This window comes from Oncorhynchus gorbuscha, linkage group LG10 (genome assembly GCF_021184085.1).
Source record: "Oncorhynchus gorbuscha isolate QuinsamMale2020 ecotype Even-year linkage group LG10, OgorEven_v1.0, whole genome shotgun sequence".
NCBI classification, from domain to species: domain Eukaryota; kingdom Metazoa; phylum Chordata; class Actinopteri; order Salmoniformes; family Salmonidae; genus Oncorhynchus; species Oncorhynchus gorbuscha.
In genome coordinates, this window is record NC_060182.1 from 51,689,043 (window position 1) to 51,711,513 (window position 22,471).

Below are 22,471 nucleotides of genomic sequence, written 5' to 3' on the forward strand. Positions count from 1 at the left end.
TGACAACAGGGAATGCTATTGCTGTTGTTCCATATTGTTTTGCAGGGGCTGCACAGATTATCAGATTTCAATTTAGAGGAAAGTGTCTTGTTACCAATTCATATGATATAGCAATCTTCTGAGATGCACAAGCACGACTGCAAAACAGACAACCTGGAACATCACCAATAACATGAGTCAAGATTTGTTTGTGAGCCTACAAAATTATGTTTCTGTAGCATGAGGCAGCTTGATGTAAAAGTCGACCACATGGACTGGACGCTTTAAAGATGTACACTGTTACCTTATAGACAGTGGGTGGTAGCTATGGTGACGCCGTACAGGTGAGACCTCTGGTCAGGTAGGTACTCGTCTGTGAACTGGCTGCTGTCCCGACTCAGAGCAATGACTCCATCCCTACAAACACCACAGAAAAACAAATGCATATTCAAGTTTGAACAAAGTGCCCTAATGAAGAGCTGTGATGGAGGGCTAGATTCCATCCGTGGTACTGAAGTTCGCCATTACAAGTATGATTGAAATTTAAAGGCAATGTTTCAACATTTTGCGGGACTGCATTCACGGTAAATGCTTGTCGGCTCAATTTGAAATTACTTGTACATTTCAATCACGCAATTTGTAACACTGAAGCAATACAAATTTAATCGAGCCCTAACTGTTTCTCCCTGGCTTTAACATCAATACCCTCTTCTGTTCAAGACAACAGCTAATGATGAACATTACTAGATACTTTCATTCATTGCGCTTGCTTGGGCCTTATTGGTCTTTTGTGTTTTGGTACACTATTTTTTTAATGTAAATTGTGTTCGCAATTCAGCTGGTTGCTGCCAGTTGTGCAATGTGTTGTTGAAGATTGGTTTAAAAAAAACACTCATACCATTACACTGAACCTAAAAATAAAACTACTTTAAACATTACTTACAAGGTTTGCATGCAACCATTGCACCCATCGACCTCCATCAAGCACAGCTTAAGTATTTGACATAACTACGACTATTTAAACCCGGATATGTTCCTCTCTTACCTCCTCCAGTCTGTGAAATAGAAGTGGTTGGCATAGAACACCATACTGAATGGGTAGTTCAGGTTGCTGTGGATCACCCTTCTACCCGTCCCATCGGACGCAATGCACTCCAGACGCTTGGTCCCTGTGAGAGGGAAAGGGGAGGACACAGAGAAAAGATAAGAGATTGGGGATGGTAAGGGAGAGATTTTATAGGTTTCATCAGGTTGATAACAGTATAAGCCCCTTTCATAGTATACAGTCTGTATGCATCTGAACTGTGTATCACCTCTGACTCTGCTCCAAAACAGCTTGGCCCCATCCCCACTAACATGCAAACTCGAGACATGTCCATTATTCAATCGCCCCCCATATTTTGTGACAATGCAGAGGGCTCTGTATAGCTCCGCATTGACAAGATTGCTTGAGGGTAGGTGGGCGTTGGACCGTGGGAGGTCCTGTATAAACACAACTCACTTCCTTGAGAACAGCTCTGTTCTGCTCCGCGAAGCGCAAGAAGTATGAATGCCCTGACTTCCGCAGAGGCCTCATAGCAGTAAATGCTGTACAGCCAATAGAGCCATATTGACCATAAATCGGCTTTCACATGCTGACCAAACTGGCTCCAGCCGTGCGTCTGCTGATTTTGTCTATCCCCACCAGACGAGTTCATGACAAGCAGGTTAAAATACCAAAATCAACTGTAACAACTATCAGTGGTGTATTGCTATCTGGTTTAAACGTCACAAAAGTTTTGAATAGGCTGTATTGCAGCAATTAGACAACCAAGAAAGGCTAGTGCGTCCCCAACAAATGACAGCAATAGGCTAATGATATTTATTTTACAACTGGTTTACTTATAATCCATTTTAAACTGAGCACACAATTAAAATGACAGATCAAACTTAATTTAGCCAACAAAAATGTCTCAATACAATGAAACAAAACACGCTGCATATATTCATAAATATGCCTACAATGACATACAGTAATAATAATGACAAAATACTGTAAATACGGAAAAATAAATAACGTTCTAAAATTGCATCCTACCTGAATAGCGAGTTGCATGTGCCTGCATTTGGCCGCGCCAACGTTCTTTCCATCTTTGTTCAATACAATATTAATACTTGTCCAAATTTCACTATTGGCACTAACTTTTTTGTTTTACTTCAATCAAACAATCAAAAAGGCCTCAATCTTCGCAATCAATAGTAGCCCAAGACTCCTCACTATCGCCTTACTCAGCAGCATGCGTGTAAGGCCTTGATCACACCAACCGTGTCGGTGCATTTCGGTACACCAGAAGTACATCTTATTTTTGTAGAATTTGGACCCATTTTGAGTAATACAAAATCTTGTGTTCTCTACTCTAACAATTAATCCACAGATAAAAATGGAAAACAGTTATTTGATTAATCTCTCCTCCATAAAATATGGGCTCTATTTCAGAATATCACTTTTTTTTGTAGAATATTACAGCTGTTATTCCATGTGTTCTACATGTGAGCACTTGAGGCAGCATAGGCTACTAAGCACAGACTAATAACATAATACAACTTATTAGTGTTTTGTATGTTTTAAAGATCTGTCTTAATTAAATAATAATTAATTTCTTTGTGACGTGTATAACACTTGAATTGTGGTGTTTTTGTGGTTTATTGTTTTTACATATATCCTACAGTAACAAAAGTAATGATTTTTTTTTCATATTCTAATAGTAGGCCTACCTAAAACTTTCATAAACACAACCAAATTCATTTTATTTTGCAATAGCATATAGGACATGTTTTTGTTATTAAAAACAATACCATCTCAGTAGTCTATTACACTTCTTATTAAGCATTGTGAAATAATTTCTAATGACTTTATAAAATTGTTACAAATGTTTTTATTGTGCGACCAAATCATGGGCTGGTGCCACCAGGTTAAAATGTCTGGAGCACTGCCCTCCCGAGTGGTGCAGTGGTCTAAGGCACTGCATCTCTGTGCAAGAGGCGTCACTAGAGTCCCTGGTTCAAATCCAGGCTGTATCACATCCGGCTCTGATTGGGAGTCCCATAGGGCGGTGCACAATTGGCCCAGTGTTGTCCGGGGTAGGCCGTCATTCTAAATAAGCATTTGTTCTTAACTGACTTGCCTAGTTAAAAAAATCTAAAATAAATAAGAATCATGATGAAAGATCAGTTTAGCATTTTTTTCCCCCATCTTTATGAGAGTGAGGATTTGGGAAAGTAAGCTGGTTCTAGTTATATGCCTTAGGTGTGGTTCTATATGCGCCAAGCTCCTAGAGGAGGCACGGGACTCTTACCTGCATCCGCCCAGCACACTTGTCTTGTGGCTGTGTCAAAGGTCAAGGCGTTGGGCAGGCCAATCCCGTCCTTCACCAGCACCTTCCTGCTGTGGCCATCCACTGAGGATCTCTCAATTTTCGGGGCCTCCCTGTTCCAGTCGGTCCAGTACAGGGTCCTAGAGAGACAACACACAGTTAGAAAGGGCAATTATGGTGGTGTGGATGGTGGCTCATTTGGTTCATAAATGGTGTGTGCAAGGGTAACTGGTGGGATCGAACCCAGGTCACCCGCTCTCCAACCCAAGTCTTAACTTCCTCTAGATCTGAGGGGGCATTTGGGGTTACAAGTCTCACGGGAGGGAGTGATTCCAAATTCCAATTCCGCTCACATCAAGGTTGTGGGTTCAATTCCAGCACACACTGAATATGAAACCAGATAGGTATATACAGTGCCTTCAGAAAGTATTCACACCCTTTGACATTTTCCACATTTTGCTGTATTACAGCCTGAATTTTTTATTGATTAAGTTGAGATTTTGTGTCATTGGACTACACACAATACTCCATAATGTCAAAGTGGAATTATGTTGTTAGAAATGTTTACAAATGAATAATAATAAGCGGAAATGTAATGAGTCAAAAAGTATTCAACCCCTTTGTTATGGCAAGCCTACATAAGTTCAGGAGTAAAAATGTGCTTAAGTCACTTAAGTTATCTTGGCAAAGGAGAAATACTCACTAACAAAAATTGTGCACAATATTTGAGAGAAATAAGCTTTTTCTATGTATGGAAAAATGTGTGGATATTTTATTTTGGCTCATGAAACATGGGACCAACATGTGGCGTTTATATTTTTGTTCAGTATAAATAATAAAAGAAGATAGAACGCTTGAGTTACTCCAGAGCGAACATAAGTCATTGTATTTGGGAAAAGGCCAGGTCTTTGGACGTGACTTCAGTGTAATTTTGCTTCACATGATTGGGCTACATGATTATCCATGTGCTTTTTGATTCCTGAGGCTGGACAGGCATGTGCACCCACTCACAGCCAATCCCTCTACCAGATATAAACCCAAATGTAATGTATGGCAAACATCTGCAAACACGCACACAAACACACAAGCCTATATCCTAAATACACATACACAAAATCCATTTCTCACTCACACACTCACACACAGTACACACACACTCGTGCACTTGTAGCTGTGCTGATTGCTGATCATGTGGGCCGAGCAGAGCGGGCCACGAGTTCCTCCAGATGTGGAGTGGGGATTAGATAGAGAGACAGGCTCAGAATGTGTGGTTCCTTAGAGGGAGGGGGGGAGAGAGTGGTTGCTTTGGCAATTAGTAAGCAAGTAAGCCTTGTACGAGCCAGAAAGGCTGGACCAATCTTTTCCAAAGTTTTTCAATACAACTATGTACAGTACCAAACGTTTGTGGATACCTGCTCTCCAAACATCTCATTCCAAAATCTTTGGAGTTGGTCCCCCATTTGCTCCACTCTTCTGAAAAGGCTTTCCACTAAATGTTGGAACATTGCTGCGGTGACTTGCTTCCATTCAGCCAAAAGAGTATTAGTGAGGTCGGGCACTGATGTTGGGCAATTAGGCCTGGCTCAAAGTTGGCATTCCAATTCATCCCAAAGGTGTTCTATGGGGCTGAGGTCAGGGCTCTCTGCAGGCCAGTCAAGTTCTTCCACGCCGATCTCGACAAACCATTTATTATGGACCTCACTTTGTGCACGGTGGCATTGTCATGCTGAAATAGGAAAGGGCCTTCCCCAAACTGTTGCCACAAAATTGGAACCACAGAATCGTCTAGAATGTCATTGTATGCTGTAACTTTAAGATTTCCCTTCACTGGAACTAACTCCAATGGCGGCGAGTTTTACACCACTCCAGCCGACACTTGGCATTGCATATGGTGATCTTAGGCTTGTGTACGGCTGCTCGGCCATGAAAACCCATTTCATAAAGCTCCTGGCGAACAGTTGTTATGCTAACGTTGCTTCCAAAGACAGCCTGGAACTCGGTAGTGAACGTTGCAACCGAGGACAGACGATTTTTACGTGCTACGCGCTTTAGCATTCGGCTGTCCCGCTCTGTGAGCTTGTGTGGGCTACCACTTTGCGGCTGAGCCATTATTACTCCTAGACATTTACTCTTCACAATAATAGTACTTATAGTTGACTGTGGCAGCTCTATCAGGGCAGAAATTCGACGAACTGACTTGTTGGAAAGGTGGCATCCTAGGATGGAGTCACTGAGCCACTGAGCTCTTCAGTAAGGCCATTCTAGTGCCAATATTTGTCTATGGAGATTGTTTGGCTGTGTGCTCAATTTTATACACCTGTAAACAACAGGCGTGATTGAAATCGTCTAATCCACTAAGGGGTGTCCACATACTTCTGTATATATAGTGTATACTTTCGTCATGCTAATAAAGCATTTAGAATTGAATTGCAATAGAGAAAGAAAGAGATTGGGAAAGACAGGGCCAGGTTAGATATCTTGATTTTTCTCTTCAGTTCCTATCTCAACTAATTTATCTACCTCCCTCTCTATTTCCCTGTTTCTGTCTCTGCTTCAATCTGTCTCTTTCTATCCCTCTTTTGCCTTCTCCTTCATCAGTTGTCTCCATCCGCTGTCAACCTCATGGTAGGTCCCCAATGGCACCCTATACACTGAGTGTACAAAACATTAAGGATACCTGTTCTTTCCATGACAAACTGACCAGGTGAATCCAGGTGAATGCTATGATCCCTTATTGATGTCACTTGTAAATCCACTTCAAATCAGTGTAGATGAAGGGGTGGATACAGGTTAAAGAAGGATATTTACGCCTCGAGACAATTCAGACATGGATTGTGTATGTGTGCCATTCAGAATGTGAATGGGCAAGACACAAGATTGAAGTGCCTTTGAACAGGGTATGAGAATAGGTGCGAGGCTCACCGGTTTGTGTCAAGAACCGCAACCCTGCTGGGTTTTTCATGCTCAACAGTTTCCCATGGTCCACCACCCAAAGGACATCCAGACTATTGACACAACTGTGGGAAAATTTCGAGTCAACATCGGCCAGCATCCCTGTGGAACACTTTCGACACCTTGTAGAGTCCATGCCCTAATGAATTTAAGCTGTTCTGAGGGCAAAAGGGGGGTATACATGGAGTATACCTAATATGTGGAGCCCTATGGAACCTGGTCAAAAGTAGTACACTATATGGGAAATAGGGTGCCATTTGGGACGCAAGTCCCAGCCTTCCTCTGCTGCACCCCCAGTGACTGTTGATGTGCAGAGAGTGTATTGTTAGTAAGCACATCACAGGAAGACAGCCGGGCCACAGGAAATTAAGCCTAATTAACGTGGCTATTAATTAAAGGAGAAGCGAAATGCCCCAACTCAAATGAAACACACACATGCTGATGCAAAAGCATACACATTAGTGCAAAGACAAACACACACACACACACTCATAGATGTCAACAACAAAAAACACACACTTAAGTAAAGACATACACTCACTTAAAGGCGCACACACGCACACAACCTGGATCTGACAGGGTAGGGAAGCCTGCTCCTAAGGGACCACCTGAAGTACATTTCTTGCCTCAGAAGAGATATCTTAGTGAGGCTGGGTTTTGGAGCTGATGAGGTCAGAGTGAGATTACTCAGAAAAACCTGTGACCCTTGACCTTAGGGTCTCCCGAGGCCGTCCTTGTCTCACTAACGTGAGTCAGTGTCCCAAATTGCTCCCTATTCCCTACATAGTGCACTACTTTTCACAAGGACCCTATGACCCTAAACAACAGTAGTGCAATATATAGAGAATAGGGTGCCATTTGGGATGCAAATTTAGATTAGTGTGGGAGTTAGAAAACATCCACCTCCAGTTCTGCTTTGATCTCTTCCAGTCACCCTAGCTTGTCAAACACCTTTCCAGGGAACAGTTTATGACTTTCGGGAAAGTCTCCTTTTGATCAGAGATGTTATGATGTTGTGAAAGCAGTGGTGCAGTAACTGAACTCAGAACATAAGACAGCCATGGCCGATAGTCCAACCGGTACATTTACTGTATGTTCTCAAAAGGTTATGTTTTATTCTAGAGTAAAAAAGTGAGAATAGTAGACGTGCTGACTTGACTAATATACTGTAAAACCTAAACTATTGGGAGCGCACATCAATGTGCAAGTAAGTATGCTTTCTTTATTACATGATGTATTTTTGTGTTCATGTACACACCACTGTGAGAGATTTTGACATGACCCACTTTAAACCTCAACCTTACCCAGTGGAAGAGTCCACTATGATTGCACGGGGATTGACCATGTCAGTGTCGAAGAGAGTCTGTCTCCCGCTGCCGTCCAGGTTAGCACGCTCGATCTTGTCCGGCGTGCTATCCACCCAGAACATGGCTCTGCGCACCACGTCCACCGCCAAGCCCTCTGGACTGGTTAGACCTACGGACAATGGACAGTTATAAAGGTTATTCAGTGGAACATACTGTAGTAAATACCTGAAATGTAAATGTAGTTGTCAGTTATCTGTGAAGGTGACTGTGGTAACTCTGGTTGCAGAGTGTGTGTTATCTGTGTTGGCTGTGTGATATGCCCTTGTTGTCTGTGTTACCAGTGGGTGTCAGTCAGTGTTTCCATTAGTCGGTAATAGTCGGCTTTTGGGCGTATAAAAAAAAAAAGCTGATAATTGTCAATTGTCAAAGAGAAGATAGAAAAACATTGCTTTTTAGCCTATTCATAGATGGAAATACCAGTTGATGTACGTGCATGCTTATCGGCCTATGGAATTAAATTGCTGCATGTGTATATTTGTTATGTACTACCTTATCACAAGCGCACAGCATACAGAGCCTTTTAGCAAAACATTTCAGACGGCGCTTTTATTGCCTGTTTCATTGTCCGTTAGGCAAATGCACATTTGCGCATAGCCTACTGCCTTGTGTGCATTGCTGCGCTAATAATGTTACAAAATAGTTTATCAACATTTTAAGCTAAATGTTCTGATCTGTTGCATCAGATTCATAGCTTTAAAAAATAATTATTATGTAGCCTAGGCCTACTGGTTGTATGAATTTGGGATCCTATCGCCCCACAAATGCCCCAGAGTCTGTTTTGGCTATTTCTTTCTCGACAAGCTGACCAATAGAATAGGTAAATTTAGGGGATAGTAGATTGACATAGGCTCATAGGCAGTGTGTTTATAAGGCTAGGGGAAGCTAAGCTTTCCCTAAGTAAATTGAATTCAATTGCCAAAATGATATAGCCTAATTAGCCTACTCCTGTCTAAACATAAATAAATCAAATAATTCAAAATAGGCTACTAAAGCATGATTTTGGCCACAAAGCATCATTAGCCTTAAAAAAATAAGTTTGGGATTGTTTTAAATCGCATTACCTACAGTCGGAAGGAAAGGCAGCGTGCACAATTTAGACAGTGAGCGAGCGCAGCAAATACCTAATAGATTATTGTTGAGTTGCGACTGTCAGTGAAAAGTAGAGAGGCCCAGCAAGGCATAAAGCAATATTTAAAAATTAAATTGCTGAAAAACATAGCCATTTGCTTTCCAAACTATTGCTGTAAAGACAATGAAAAGATTAATCTGTCTTTTAGTTATCAAAATTCTCACCTTAATTGAGCGAACAACAGTAGGCCTATAGCATCTTATTGGCACGTATTCTATTTGTGTCTCCCCTTCTCATAGGAAGGGCAGACGCCTTTATTGATCTCTCTCATTTTTCATGTTAAAAAAGATTCTGTTAATGTCTCCAGTCATACAAAGTAGAATTGCATGAAATGTGTTTTTCTCGTGCAACGAAAGAAGAAACATCAGATACAGCCTATAGCCCAGGCCTCTACGCTATACGCAGCCATGCATTGAACAGTATTTTTTACGAACAGTGATTGAGTTATATTCTTAGCCTAAATAATAATGTAAAATGTTCGGTGCCACATTTTCATAATGGCAACCCTGGTGTAAGTGTACCTGTGTTGATGAGAGTCTCGGGCTCGGCCCCAGGCTCCAGTCTGGCTCTGTTGATGGTCCTGCCTGCCAGGTCGGTCCAGTACACCTTCTTCTCCCTGCAGTCATAGTCGATGCCCACCACAATGGAGCCCTGTGGAGAGACACATACATTTTACACTCACACTTACAGTCTACCAGTTCAACACAGGTTGTACCTTAGCCACGATCAGAACACGTGACACAAAACTATATGGATCTACAAATACAGTGGTGAGTGCCGTGAACTTCACACAATGCCTAGAAAGAACACTAAGAAATTGTGAATGGTTGACATACAATGAGATATTCCTAGCTGTTCAATAGTACAAACTCTACATTAAGCTCTTGTAAGGACTAGCATGGAGTAGCCTAGTATTCTTCCTTACATGCAGAGCCAATAGTGTAGAGGAGCGCTCCGAGTCCATGAGTGTGCCATTGAGAGGCAGTGCCCCAATCTGCTGTCCCTGGGCATACAGGAGGGAGGTGCCTGAGGGGGGCGGGGTCACATCAGGGCGAGGCAGAGGGTGCATGGTGGGAGGGGCTACAGTGGGGACACCTGTAGGGGGTGGGTGAGAAGAAGGAAGAAAGTCTGGATAAAACACTGACAGATATACTGTATTAGACGTTGTTAATGAACCTACCTGTGTAGATAACTAATTAACTAAATGATACCTCACATTATCATAATTCAAATGTTCCTCCCAAACCTCAAGTTAACATCAACAAATGTTTATACAGTTTAAGATACATGTCACAGATTAGCATTCAACATTTAATCCTACAGTACAAACTTGAAAATGTGAAAAGATGACCAGCAGCGTCAGTAACGTCACTCACAGGCAGGCTTGACCACGTCGTGCGAGCGCGTCCCAGCCACCTCGCGGCCGTCCCGGTCCACACACCAACAGTAGCTGCTGTCGCCGTAGCACTGGATGGGGTTGAACTGCCCCTGGGGGTCGCACTGGGGCAGGTAGTGGTGGGGCCCGGGCAAGCCCCCGTAGTGGTCCACCAGGCTGGCCCGCCAACGCTCGCACACCGTCTCTGGCCGCTGGGTGGGGGGCACAACCGCTGAGGGAGCGAGGGGGGCAGAGGGAGATGGCACATGGGTCATATACATACAGGGCTAGGAGAAACTCAGGTATTTTTTTCCTGAATTAATTATATTTATTTGACTAATCCCAAATAGATGGTTTATAGATGTTCAGTAAATGTTCAACTAACTAACTACTACAAACCCTAACCTTAACCCTTAACCTAAACTTAAACCTAACTCTTACCCTGATCTTAACCCTTTCCCCAACCTCAAACCTAACTGTAACCCTGGCAAGCAGTTGCATATCAACAGAGTTGCAGTTGATAGTTTGCTGATAGTGTGAGCATCTATGGATCATCTTTAGGGGACTAGCCAAATAAAGTGTCACTGAAAGTAATTAGTTCTGTCGTCCTGCACCAAGGGTCCCGTGTGGCTCAGTTGGGAGAGCAAGGCGCTTGCAACCCCATGGTTGTGGATTCGATTCCCACGGGGGACCAGTAAGAAAAAAGTGTCATGTTTTGTCATTGATTATCATGCCTTGTCCCTGTTCTTCTCCTTCTATTCGTTTCCCTCTGCTGGTCTTATTAGGTTCTTTCCCTCTTTCTATCCCTCTCTCTCCCCCTCCCTCTCTCACTCTCCCGCTCTCTCTTCTCTCTATCGTTCCGTTCCTGCTCCCAGCTGTTCCTATTCCCCTAATCAATCATTTAGTCTTCCCACACCTGTTCCCGATCCTTTTCCCTGATTAGAGTCCCTATTTCTCTCCTTGTTATTCGTTTCTGCCCTGTCGGTTCCCTGTCTAGAATTCACCGTGCTGTGTTTGTGTATCGCCCTGTCGTGTCGTGTTTTCCTCAGATGCTGCGTGGTGAGCAGGTGTCTGAGTCTGTTTGGTTCAAGTGCCTTCCCGAGGCAACCTGCTGTTCACCTGCTGTTCAAGATCGAGTCTCCAGTTTGTCCTCGTCATTTCGAGTGAAAGTTGTGTTTTTTTGATTGTATTTACTTTACTGGATTAAAGACTCTGTTTTCGCCAAGTCGCTTTTGGGTCCTCTTTCACCCGCATGACAAAAAGCCTGAAAATGTATGAACTCACTACTACTCAATGACTAAAATGTCAATCATCACATCAGGACACCAATTGATCATTGAATTATGACCAAAGCTTCAAAGTATGTGGATGGTTCGTACACTCTTCTTTCACAGGGTCCTTTCTATGACTAAGTAAGCTGTCAACACTTGCAGTGAATCTGACTGCATGCACAGTCAACAGTTCCACTTCAAAATCTAAATAAAACACCCTGACAACAAAAAGCAAACTAATAAGAAAAACAGACTAAGGTTTGACACAATGTGAGCTCTAAAGACTATGGGCTCGGTTCAATCAGATCCGCTTTAGCCAAGCGTTTTATTTTTGACAGTGTGAAGGTGGGACATCTCGATTAAGATTATAGAAATCTTCATTCTTTTCTTTAATGATTTTTCAATTTGAGCATAATTATTTCTATATATTCTACACTTTCTCGTTCTGAACTTCCAATGCCTGTGGCTTAGTGACAATGATCGCAAGAGCAGCTGCTCACCAACGCAGTTCCACCTCCGACACGCCAAATCATCTGCTATGTGGGTGTCTGCTATCACCAGTTAATGCTTGATCTTATTCAATCTAGGGCTACGCTTGTCCATGTATGCTGTATGACTAACTTACCTAGCTCACTTTGTGAAAAGTCAGTCTGAAGACGAGACAATATTATAAACAACTCTGGTCAGGAATGCGTAAATAGCCAGAGTTAAGTGTCGTGCTTCATAAGTAATGCATACATTTACATTGTGAAACGCTATTATGACTCAGGTAGAAATCCCCCATTGCCTTTTTAAGGGCCGTCCAAATGCTGTGGGCTCTGTGACTCTTTAGTTGTATTTCGGGTAGTAGATAAGCGTTCCAGCTGATAGTGATGAGAAGTGAGCTGACCCCGCAAGCGTTTACAGGTCTGGGACAGGAGAAGGTGATCTATGACCCTGGAGGGGTCCGTGTAAGGGCAAGAAATCAAATCAATCCTCCTGGTCACGTTCCTGTCTCTCCTCTACTACATGTACACACATACTCACAAACACAGACACAAACACTCAGTCTCGTTCACATATGCATGCACGTGCATATACACATACACACTCCAGCGTGGTATGTTCGACCCCTTACACACTCATCAGTCTCTTTCACACACATGCACACCTGTACACACGCACGCACGCACACACACTCACCCCCTCCCCTGTCACCTACCCACTTGTATACATTCTTACAGATTTCCAAGTGTTTACTTTATCAAATCCACCTTGATAACATGCTTTCAGGTGCACTTAAAACATACCACAAAAGTAAAAATTTTTGTTATCTCTGAAACTGTTAAAAAAACATGACAGTATGTTCAATTCTTTCCAACTCAAGAGTCCTACACGGACACAAAAAATATGTATTTTTGTGACGTGGGAGAGAAGAGCACACATTGGGCACAGTGTAGAAGAAGCAGTGGTTTGGCAGGAAAACCATGGGCGAACCACATCACTGACCTACCTTCTCCCCCTAACAATATAGACCTGACAGCATGACTTGGCACCATTTACTTGATTCAAATGAAAGTGAAAACTCATACGCAATGAGGAGCTGAGCTGGGGCTTTACAGGGCGTACCACATTATTGGTGCCTAAACTTTTAACGATTCCATTTTGTTTAGCTGTATTAGATAGCAACAGTGCCTGCTGCCTGGCTTTAATTCTAAACCTTAAGAAAATCTCTTATGTGTGTGTCTAAGCTGGCCACATGAGGCAGATTGCATTGCAGCATGAACCTCTAGGTGGGTGTGTGTGTGGTCTTGCAATTGGTAGTGTTTATGCATGTGTATTAGTGTATACAGGTGTGTTGTGTGTACGTCAAATGTATGCACAACACATGTGAACTCATCTCACCTGGTTCATCACAGTTAGGTTGTGAAGTACCGGGTGGTTTCCTGGTCCCTGCCCTCTCCTGCCCCCTGCTGTCCACACACCAGCAGTGTCCTGTAGCACCGTGGCACTGCAGGGCTCTGTATTGACCCTGCTCATCACACTGAGGTACAAAGGCCCCGTCAACATTCCCCTCAGCACTGGTTGTCTGCAGACTGTCTCTCTGGTGTTCACAATGAGTCTTGGGCCTCTCAGGGTGATCTGTAGAGGCAGGTACGGGGTTATTAGGCACATGCGATCTTAATGACGTCGTTGTCTGGTGGATATTGTTTTTCTGTCATATAACTAGATTACAACCAACTAGACGCTTATGTCCAGGTAAAGATGGCTATTTCATGACAACATCAAGACATCTCTTGGTTGTTATTACCAGATTACAACCTGACCATGACATCATAAAAGTTGTCATAAGGACTTTATTGTAACCAGTTTTTCCCACTGGTTATTGTTAGTTATTCTGAACAAACAAGTACCCTTTACAGACGATATTACAGAGACAACATGGATGTTACTGTTATTATCCGTAACGTGTTTAACATTAAACTCACCTGGTTCATCACAGTTAGGCTGGCCAGTGCCGGGTCCTTTCCTGGTCCCTGCCCTCTCCTGCCCCCTGCTGTCCACACACCAGCAGTGTCCTGTAGAACCGTGGCACTGCAGGGCTCTGTATTGACCCTGCTCATCGCACTCAGGCACAAAGACCCCCGGGATAGGGTACCCCTCAGGACTGGTCGTCTGGACACTGTCTTGATGCTGCTCACAGTGAGTCTTGGGCCTCTCAGGACGATCTGTAGAGACAGGTAAGGGGTTAAACCAGGTCACAGTTTAAACTATTGTTTTTATGTATTTAGGCTTTTTTAGTTGTTTAAAAAAAAACTAAATTTGTATCTCCACATGCAGTTCGTAACAAAAGTAATGCTAGAATAACCTATTTTTTTCCCGACTGGTCATGGCAAATAACTGTCAGTCTCACGGTAATTGACCGTTAATTAACATAAACACATTTAACATCTCCTGGTTTCTAAAAAGTCGAATACATCCATTATTTATTTTAGACAGGTCTAAAGAAGCATGATATGAAGAAAATGTAGTCTATTTCAGAAGAAAATAATACCATACTCTGAGTTGTCCTTATGTTAGGTCCTGATGTAGCTATGCCAAATGGCTGTGGGCTACACTAGTTAATTTAGCAGACAAGATTTACTTATAATTCAGTGGCATTATTTTATATTATTTTATAGTATGAAGAATACAATCAAACAAAGCTGAATAAAATATAAATATGTTCTCCAAACGATTTGTGTGATTGCGCACATTCTGTGTTGAGCGGTTAACAAAGAAATGATTAATTTAGAATTATAAACGTAACTTTAGTTCTACAAAGACTGGGCTATATGTTTTGATATTTAAAACATTGTAACATACTGACCACACCGATGGCGTCGCGTGCGCAAGCGTTGCAAAATAAATGTACACATACATGTTATTCAATCACTGCACCCACACTGCTCGCGTGCGTCAACGACCGTCTGCGTAAGCAGGCGCTAAAATAGGACTTGGTTCTATTTGTGATGCTTTTCGCACTGCAAGTCCCACCTCTCCCATCTCCTCATTGGTTTTTAGGAGCATTTACCCACGTGGGTGATTGAAAGATGATCTGAGGTCCACAATCCAGCCCAGTTGGTGGTGGCAATGCACTTTAAAGTTGGTTGCGAACCGCCATATAAAGTCCAAAGAAGAAGAAGCCTACAGTAGGAGAGATTACTAGAAACAAACTCGGTTTACCCTTTTATCTGTGGATTAATTGTCAGAGTAGAGGAACTTGTGCATTTCAGGTAAAATAACAACCCAATGTTTATATCCTAGGACAAATTAGCTAGCAACTGCAAGTTATCTGGCTAAATTGCCGTACATGTTTGATGCTTTTTGACCTGTCCCCAAATTAATAAAGTTGGTTCAGAGTTTGTTTTTATACTTCAACCTGTGAGTCTTGATCACGTCTGGTGTGGGTGGACAAAATCAACAAGCGTGTGCGATGGCGCACGTGGACGAGTGGTCTGGTCAGCATGTAAGGCAGCATAATGAAACTCTAATGATGATTTGAAAAAAGTTGCTTGAAAGGCATGAGCTCAGCTTTGTTTTTTGGGAAGGCTGTACTCCAAAAGTCTCTCAATCACAATTTGACAAGCACTTGAAAATGCCTTGAATTTAATGGCGACATCCATGCCTTCTGCGGTCCTGATTTCTGCATTGTGCCATTCTCCCTGAGTGTGCTGAGCAATCCGAAGCGCCTCTCACTCACATGTCTCTCCGTCACATGATCGGATCTTTCTCACAGGCTGCAAGTGAAGACAGACACATCGGGGACGCAACTGCCCGCGTTCTTATCCAATTCCGAGGTGCATATTGAAGATATTGGAAGAACTGTCCCCATTTACTATTCATCAGCCAACTCAAGATGAGTAGGCCTGACAAACAGAAAAAGCACTAGCCTATGTCAATCGACTATCCCCCGTATTACAAAAGTTGGCCTATTCTGTGCGAGAAATAAATATTCCAAACATAGTCTGGGAAAGATATGGGGTGCAATAAATCTCAAATTATTACAACCATTAAAAAAGGTTTTCACGCAATGTGGCTGACGCAACAGATCAGAAAGATTAGCTTAAAATGTTGATAAACTATTAGGCTATTTCTTCACATTATAAGCGCAGCAATGCACACATGACATAGCAACGATTAAAACATTCCCAAACCAGAAACCGTGGATTGATGGCAGCATTCGCGTGAAACTGAAAGCGCGAACCACTGCTTTTAATCAGGGACACATGACCGAATACAAACAGTGTAGCTATTCCCTCCGCAAGGTAATCAAACAAGCTAAGCGTCAGTATAGAGACAAAGTAGAATCTCAATCTGCACACTGCCCTAACCCATCTGGACAAGACGAATACCTACGTGAGGATGTTGTTCATCGGCTACAGCTCGGCATTTAACACCATAGTACCCTCCAAGCTCGGGTCTCGATCCCGCCCTGTGCAACTGGGTACTGGACTTCCTGACGGGCCGCCCCCAGGTGGTGAGGGTAGGCAACAACATCTCCACCCCGCTGATCCTCAACACTGGGGCCCCACAAGGGTGCGTTCTGAGCCCTCTCCTGTACTTCCTGTTCACCCATGACTGCGTGGCCACGCACGCCTCCAACTCAATCATCAAGTTTGCGGACGACACAACAGTGGTAGGCTTGATTACCAACAATGACAAGACGGCCTACAGGGAGGAGGTGAGGGCCCTCGGAGGGTGGTGTCAGGAAAATAACCTAACACTCAACGTCAACAAAACTAAGGAGATGATTGTGGACTCCAGGAAACAGCAGAGTGAACACCCCCCTATACACATCGATGGAACAGTAGTGGAGAGGGTAGTAAGTATTAAGTTCCTCGGCATACACATCACAGACAAACTGAATTGGTCCACCCACACAGACAGCATCGTGAAGAAGGCACAGCAGCGCCTATTCAACCTCAGGAGGCTGAAAAAAATTGGCTTGTCACCAAAAGCACTCACAAACTTCTACAGATGCACAATCGAGAGCATCCTGTCGGGCTGTATCACCGGCTGGTACGGCAACTGCTCCGCCCACAACCGTAAGGCTCTCCAGAGGGTAGTGAGGTCTGCATAACGCATCACCGGGGGCAAACTACCTGCCCTCCAGGACACCTACACCACCCAATGTTACAGGAAGGCCATAAAGATCATCAAGGACAACAACCACCCGAGCCACTGCCTGTTCACCCCGCTATCATCCAGAAGGCGAGGTCAGTACAGGTGCATCAAAGCTGGGACTGAGAGAGGCCATCAGACTGTTAAACAGCCACCACTAACATTGAGTGGCTGCTGCCAACACACTGACTCAACTCCAGCCACTTTAATAATGGGAATTGATGGGAAATTACGTAAAATATATCACTAGCCGCTTTAAACAATGCTACCTAATATAATGTTTACATACCCTACATTATTCATCTCATATGTATTCGTATATACTGTACTCTATATCATCTACTGCATCTTTATGTAATACATGTATCACTAGCCACTTTAACTATGGCACTTTGTTTACATACTCATCTCATATGTATATACTGTACTAAATACCATCTACTGTATCTTGCCTATGCCGCTCTGTACCATCACTCATTCATATGTATGTACATATTCTTTATCCCCCTACACTTGTGTGTATAAGACAGTAGTTTTGGAATGGTTAGTTAGATTACTTGTTGGTTATTACTGCATTGGCGGAACTAGAAGCACAAGCATTTCGCTACACTCGCATTAACATCTGCTAACCATGTGTATGTGACAAATAAAATTTGATTTGATTTGATGACAGTAGGCTATAATCAAATACATGTAATGCTTTTATTATAAAGGTGCATTTTTTATGGTGAAAATTATTGTAAGGTTCTGCTTTTCTTTTCTTAGTCAACCATGTGGTCTTTTTCTTTGTGATCTTGAACGTAGCCCTGTTTCTTTGTGTTCTGGAACGTAGCCCTGTTTTTCATTTTTGTTCATTGATTTCACCTGTGTTCGTTTCTCACCTGGTCTCATCAGCTCCCTATTTAGTTCAGTTCTTTCTGTTTGTATGGTTGTGAGGTATTTTTTGTTTTTGACTGCCTACCAGTTTGACCATTGTCTGTGACCACGATTCCTGACTTCTGTAAAGGTTTAATAAACATCTGCCACGCTCTGCTCATGAATCTTCACCTTTTTCTCCCTGAGTATTCATTACAATTATCTTCCCAAAACTTGAAACTCATGCGCTGCTTATGTATGCCAGTTATGCTATAAACCCCTTGTAAAGCGGATTAATGTGCTTACATTTTAATTAAGAAGTTATTTGGCCACTTTAGTTGTGATACAAACCTTTAAAAACCATATAGGCCTATCTGTCCTCGTGCTCCGATAGGATCAAGAGAGACGCTCAAGTGTTTTAGTACTATATCTCTTGACACAATGATGAAAATAATCATGGCCTCTAAACCTTCAAGCTGCATACTGGACCCTATTCCAACTAAACTACTGAAAGAGCTGCTTCCTGTGCTTGGCCCTCCTATGTTGAACATAATAAACGGCTCTCTATCCACCGGATGTGTACCAAACTCACTAAAAGTGGCCGTAATAAAGCCTCTCTTGAAAAAGCCAAACCTTGACCCAGAAAATATAACAAACTATCGGCCAATATCGAATCTTGCATTCCTCTCAAAATTTTTAGAAAAGGCTGTTGCGCAGCAACTCACTGCCTTCCTGAAGACAAACAATGTATACAAAATGCTTCAATCTGGTTTTAGACCCCATCATAGCACTGAGACTGCACTTGTGAAGGTGGTAAATGACATTTTAATGGCATCGGACCGAGGCTCTGCATCTGTCCTCGTGCTCCTAGACCTTAGTGCTGCTTTTGATACCATCGATCACCACATTCTTTTGGAGAGATTGGAAACCCAAATTGGTCTACACAGACAAGTTCTGGCCGGGTTTAGATCTTATCTGTCAGAAAGATCTCAGTTTGTCTCTGTGAATGGTTTGTCCTCTGACAAATCAACTGTAAATTTCAGTGTTCCTCAAGGTTCCGTTTTAGGACCACTATTGTTTTCACTATATATTTTACCTCTTGGGGATGTCATTCGAAAACATAATGTTAACTTTCACTGCTATGCGGATGACACGCAGCTGTACATTTCAATGAAACATGGTGAAGCCCCAAAATTGCCCTCGTTAGAAGCATGTGTTTCAGACATAAGGAAGTGGATGGCTGCAAACTTTCTACTTTTAAATTTGGACAAAACAGAGATACTTGTTCTAGGTCCCAAGAAACAAAGAGATCTTCTGTTGAATCTGACAATCTTAATGGTTGTACAGTCGTCTCAAATAAAACTGAGAAGGACCTCAGCGTTACTCTGGACCCTGATCTCTCTTTTGAAGAACATATCAAGACCATTTCAAGGACAGCTTTTTTCCATCTACGTAACATTGCAAAAATCTGAAACTTTCTGTCCAAAAATGATGCAGAAAAATGTATCCATGCTTTTGTCACTTCTAGGTTAGACTACTGCAATGCTCTACTTTCCGGCTACCCGGATAAAGCACTAATTAAACTTCAGTTAGTGCTAAATACGGCTGCTAGAATCCTGACTAGAACCAAAAAAGTTGATCATGTTACTCCAGTGCTAGTCTCCCTACACTGGCTTCCTGTCAAAGCAAGGGCTGATTTCAAGGTTTTACAGATAACCTACAAAGCATTACATGGGCTTGCTTCTACCTACCTCTCTGATTTGGTCCTGCCGTACATACCTACACATACGCTATGGTCACAAGACGCAGGCCTCCTAAATGTCCCTAGAATTTCTAAGCAAACAGCTGGAGGCAGGGCTTTCTCCTATAGAGCTCCATTTTTATGGAACGGTCTGCCTACCCATGTCAGAGATGCAAACTCGGTCTCAACCTTTAAATCTTTACTGAAGACTCATCTCTTCAGTGGGTCATATGATTGAGTGTAGTCTGGCCCAGGAGTGGGAAGGTGAACGGAAAGGCTCTGGAGCAACGAACCGCCCTTGCTGTCTCTGCCTGGCCGGTTCCCCTCTTTCCACTGGGATTCTCTGCCTCTAACCCTATTACAGGGGCTGAGTCACTGGCTTACTGGGGCTCTCTCATGCCATCTCTGGAAGGGGTGCGTCACCTGAGTGGGTTGATTCACTGATGTGGTCATCCTGTCTAGGTTGGCGCCCCCCCCTTGGGTTGTGCCATGGTGGAGATCTTTGTGGGCTATACTCAGCCTTGTCTCAGGATGGTAAGTTGGTGGTGGAAGATATCCATCTAGTGGTGTGGGGGCTGTGCTTCGGCAAAGTGGGTGGGGTTATATCCTTCCTGTTTGGCCCTGTCCGGGGGTGTCCTCGGATGGGGCCACAGTGTCTCCTGACCCCTCCTGTCTCAGCCTCCAGTATTTATGCTGCAGTAGTTTATGTGTCGGGGGGCTAGGGTCAGTTTGTTATATCTGGAGTACTTCTCCTGTCCTATTCGGTGTCCTGTGTGAATTTAAGTGTGCTTTCTCTAATTCTCTCTTTCTTTCTCTCTCTCGGAGGACCTGAGCCCTAGGACCATGCCCCAGGACTACCTGACATGATGACTCTTTGCTGTCCCCAGTCCACCTGGCCGTGCTGCTGCTCCAGTTTCAACTGTTCTGGCTTATTATTATTCGACCATGCTGGTCATTTATGAACATTTGAACATCTTGGCCATGTTCTGTTAAAATCTCCACCCGGCACAGCCAGAAGAGGACTGGCCACCCCACATGTGCTCTCTCTAATTCTATCTTTCTTTCTCTCTCTCAGAGGACCTGAGCCCTAGGACCATGCCCTAGGACTATCTGACATGATGACTCCTTGCTGTCCCCAGTCCACCTGGCCGTGCTGCTGCTCCAGTTTCAACTGTTCTGCCTTATTATTATTCGACCATGCTGGTCATTTATGAACATTTGAACAACTTGGCCATGTTCTGTTATAATCTCCACACAGACAGAAGAGGACTGGGCACCACACATAGCCTGGTTCCTCTCTAGGTTTCTTCCTAGGTTTTGGCCTTTCTAGGGAGTTTTTCCTAGCCACCGTGCTTCTACACCTGCATTGCTTGCTGTTTGGGCTTTTAGGCTGGGTTTCTGTACAGCACTTTGCGATATCAGCTGATGTATGAAGGGCTATATATAAATTGATTTGATTTGATTTGGATATGCTACATGAGGTGTATGACTATGATTCAACATAAAAAAGTCAGTTACTTATGCTGGGCATCATTCACAAGTGATAATATAGGCTAATATTGTCACCAATCACACTATTCTTGATTTAATCTTGTCTTTACATATGCTAAATAATATGTGTGAAATTTAGAATGGACCATTATCATGCACCTGTCTCGAAACCGGGAAGCGGAAAAAAATAGATCTATGCACTTAAATAGCGAATGGAGGATGCTTTTCCTGTAGTTCATTTTCATGCCAGCCAGGTAGGCTAGACTCCTGTTGTAAAGATAAACAATATGCTTAATATTAGGAAAGTTGAGAAGTAAATATAAAGAAAAGTCCTCTCACTGTCAACTGTGTTTATTTTCAGCAAACTCAACATGTGTAAATACTATTTGTATGAACAAAAGATTCAAAACCTGAGACAAACTGAACAGGTTCCACAGATATGTGACTAACAGAAATGGAATAATGTGTCCCTGAACAAAGGGGGGGTCAAAATCAAAAGTAACAGTCAGTATCTGGTGTGGCCACCAGCTGCATTAAGTACTGCAGTGCATCTCCTCCTCATGGACTGCACCAGATTTGCCAGTTATTGGTGTGAGATGTTACCCCACTCTTCCACCAAGGCACCTGCAAGTTCCCGGACATCTGGGGGAAATGGCCCTAGCCCTCACCCTCTGACCCAACAGGTCCCATTCGTACTCAATGGGATTGAGATCCGGGCTCTCTGTCATGCTGGAGGGTCATGTCAGGATGAGCCTGCAGGAAGGGTACCACATGAGGGAGGAGGATGTCTTCCCTGTAAACGTACAGCGTTGAGATAGCCTGCAATGACAACAAGCTCAGTCCGATGATGCTGTGACACATCGCCCCAAACCATGACGGACCCTCTACCTCCAAATCGATCCCGCTCCAGAGTACAGGCCTTGGTGTAACGTCCATTCCTTTGAAGATAAACGCATATCCGACCATCACCCCTGGTGAGACAAAACCGCGACTCGTCAGTGAAGAGCACTTTTTGCCAGTCCTTTCTGGTCCAGCGACGGTGGGTTTGTGCCCATAGGAGACGTTGTTGCCGGTGTTGTTTGGTGAGGACCTGCCTTACAACAGGCCTACAAGCCCTCAGTCCAGCCTCTCTCAGCCTATTGCGGACAGTCTGAGCACTGATGGAGGGATTGTGCGTTCCTGGTGTAACTCGGGCAGTTGTTGTTGCCATCCTGTACCTGTCCCGCAGAATTGATGTTCGGATGTTCTGATCCGGTTGCAGGTGTTGTTACACCTGGTCTGCCACTGCAAGGACGATCTGCTGTCCGTCCTGTCT

General features: G+C 43.4%; 1 protein-coding gene across 3 annotated transcripts in view; it reads right to left on the bottom strand.

Moving 5' to 3' along the window:
- Nucleotides 1-22,471, bottom strand: part of nid2a (nidogen 2a (osteonidogen)) — a 117,228-nt gene that overhangs the window by 1,091 nt on the left and 93,666 nt on the right. For all 3 annotated transcript variants that reach the window (XM_046366364.1, XM_046366363.1, XM_046366362.1), the window contains 9 exons: nucleotides 13,895-14,134; nucleotides 13,311-13,547; nucleotides 10,157-10,387; nucleotides 9,706-9,875; nucleotides 9,302-9,431; nucleotides 7,589-7,760; nucleotides 3,315-3,472; nucleotides 1,025-1,148; nucleotides 284-396 (listed from right to left, as the gene is read on the bottom strand). In XM_046366364.1, the coding sequence (XP_046222320.1) occupies nucleotides 285-396; nucleotides 1,025-1,148; nucleotides 3,315-3,472; nucleotides 7,589-7,760; nucleotides 9,302-9,431; nucleotides 9,706-9,875; nucleotides 10,157-10,387; nucleotides 13,311-13,547; nucleotides 13,895-14,134 (1,574 nt within the window). In that variant the 3' untranslated portion in view covers nucleotide 284. The remainder of the gene's footprint in view (nucleotides 1-283; nucleotides 397-1,024; nucleotides 1,149-3,314; nucleotides 3,473-7,588; nucleotides 7,761-9,301; nucleotides 9,432-9,705; nucleotides 9,876-10,156; nucleotides 10,388-13,310; nucleotides 13,548-13,894; nucleotides 14,135-22,471) is intronic.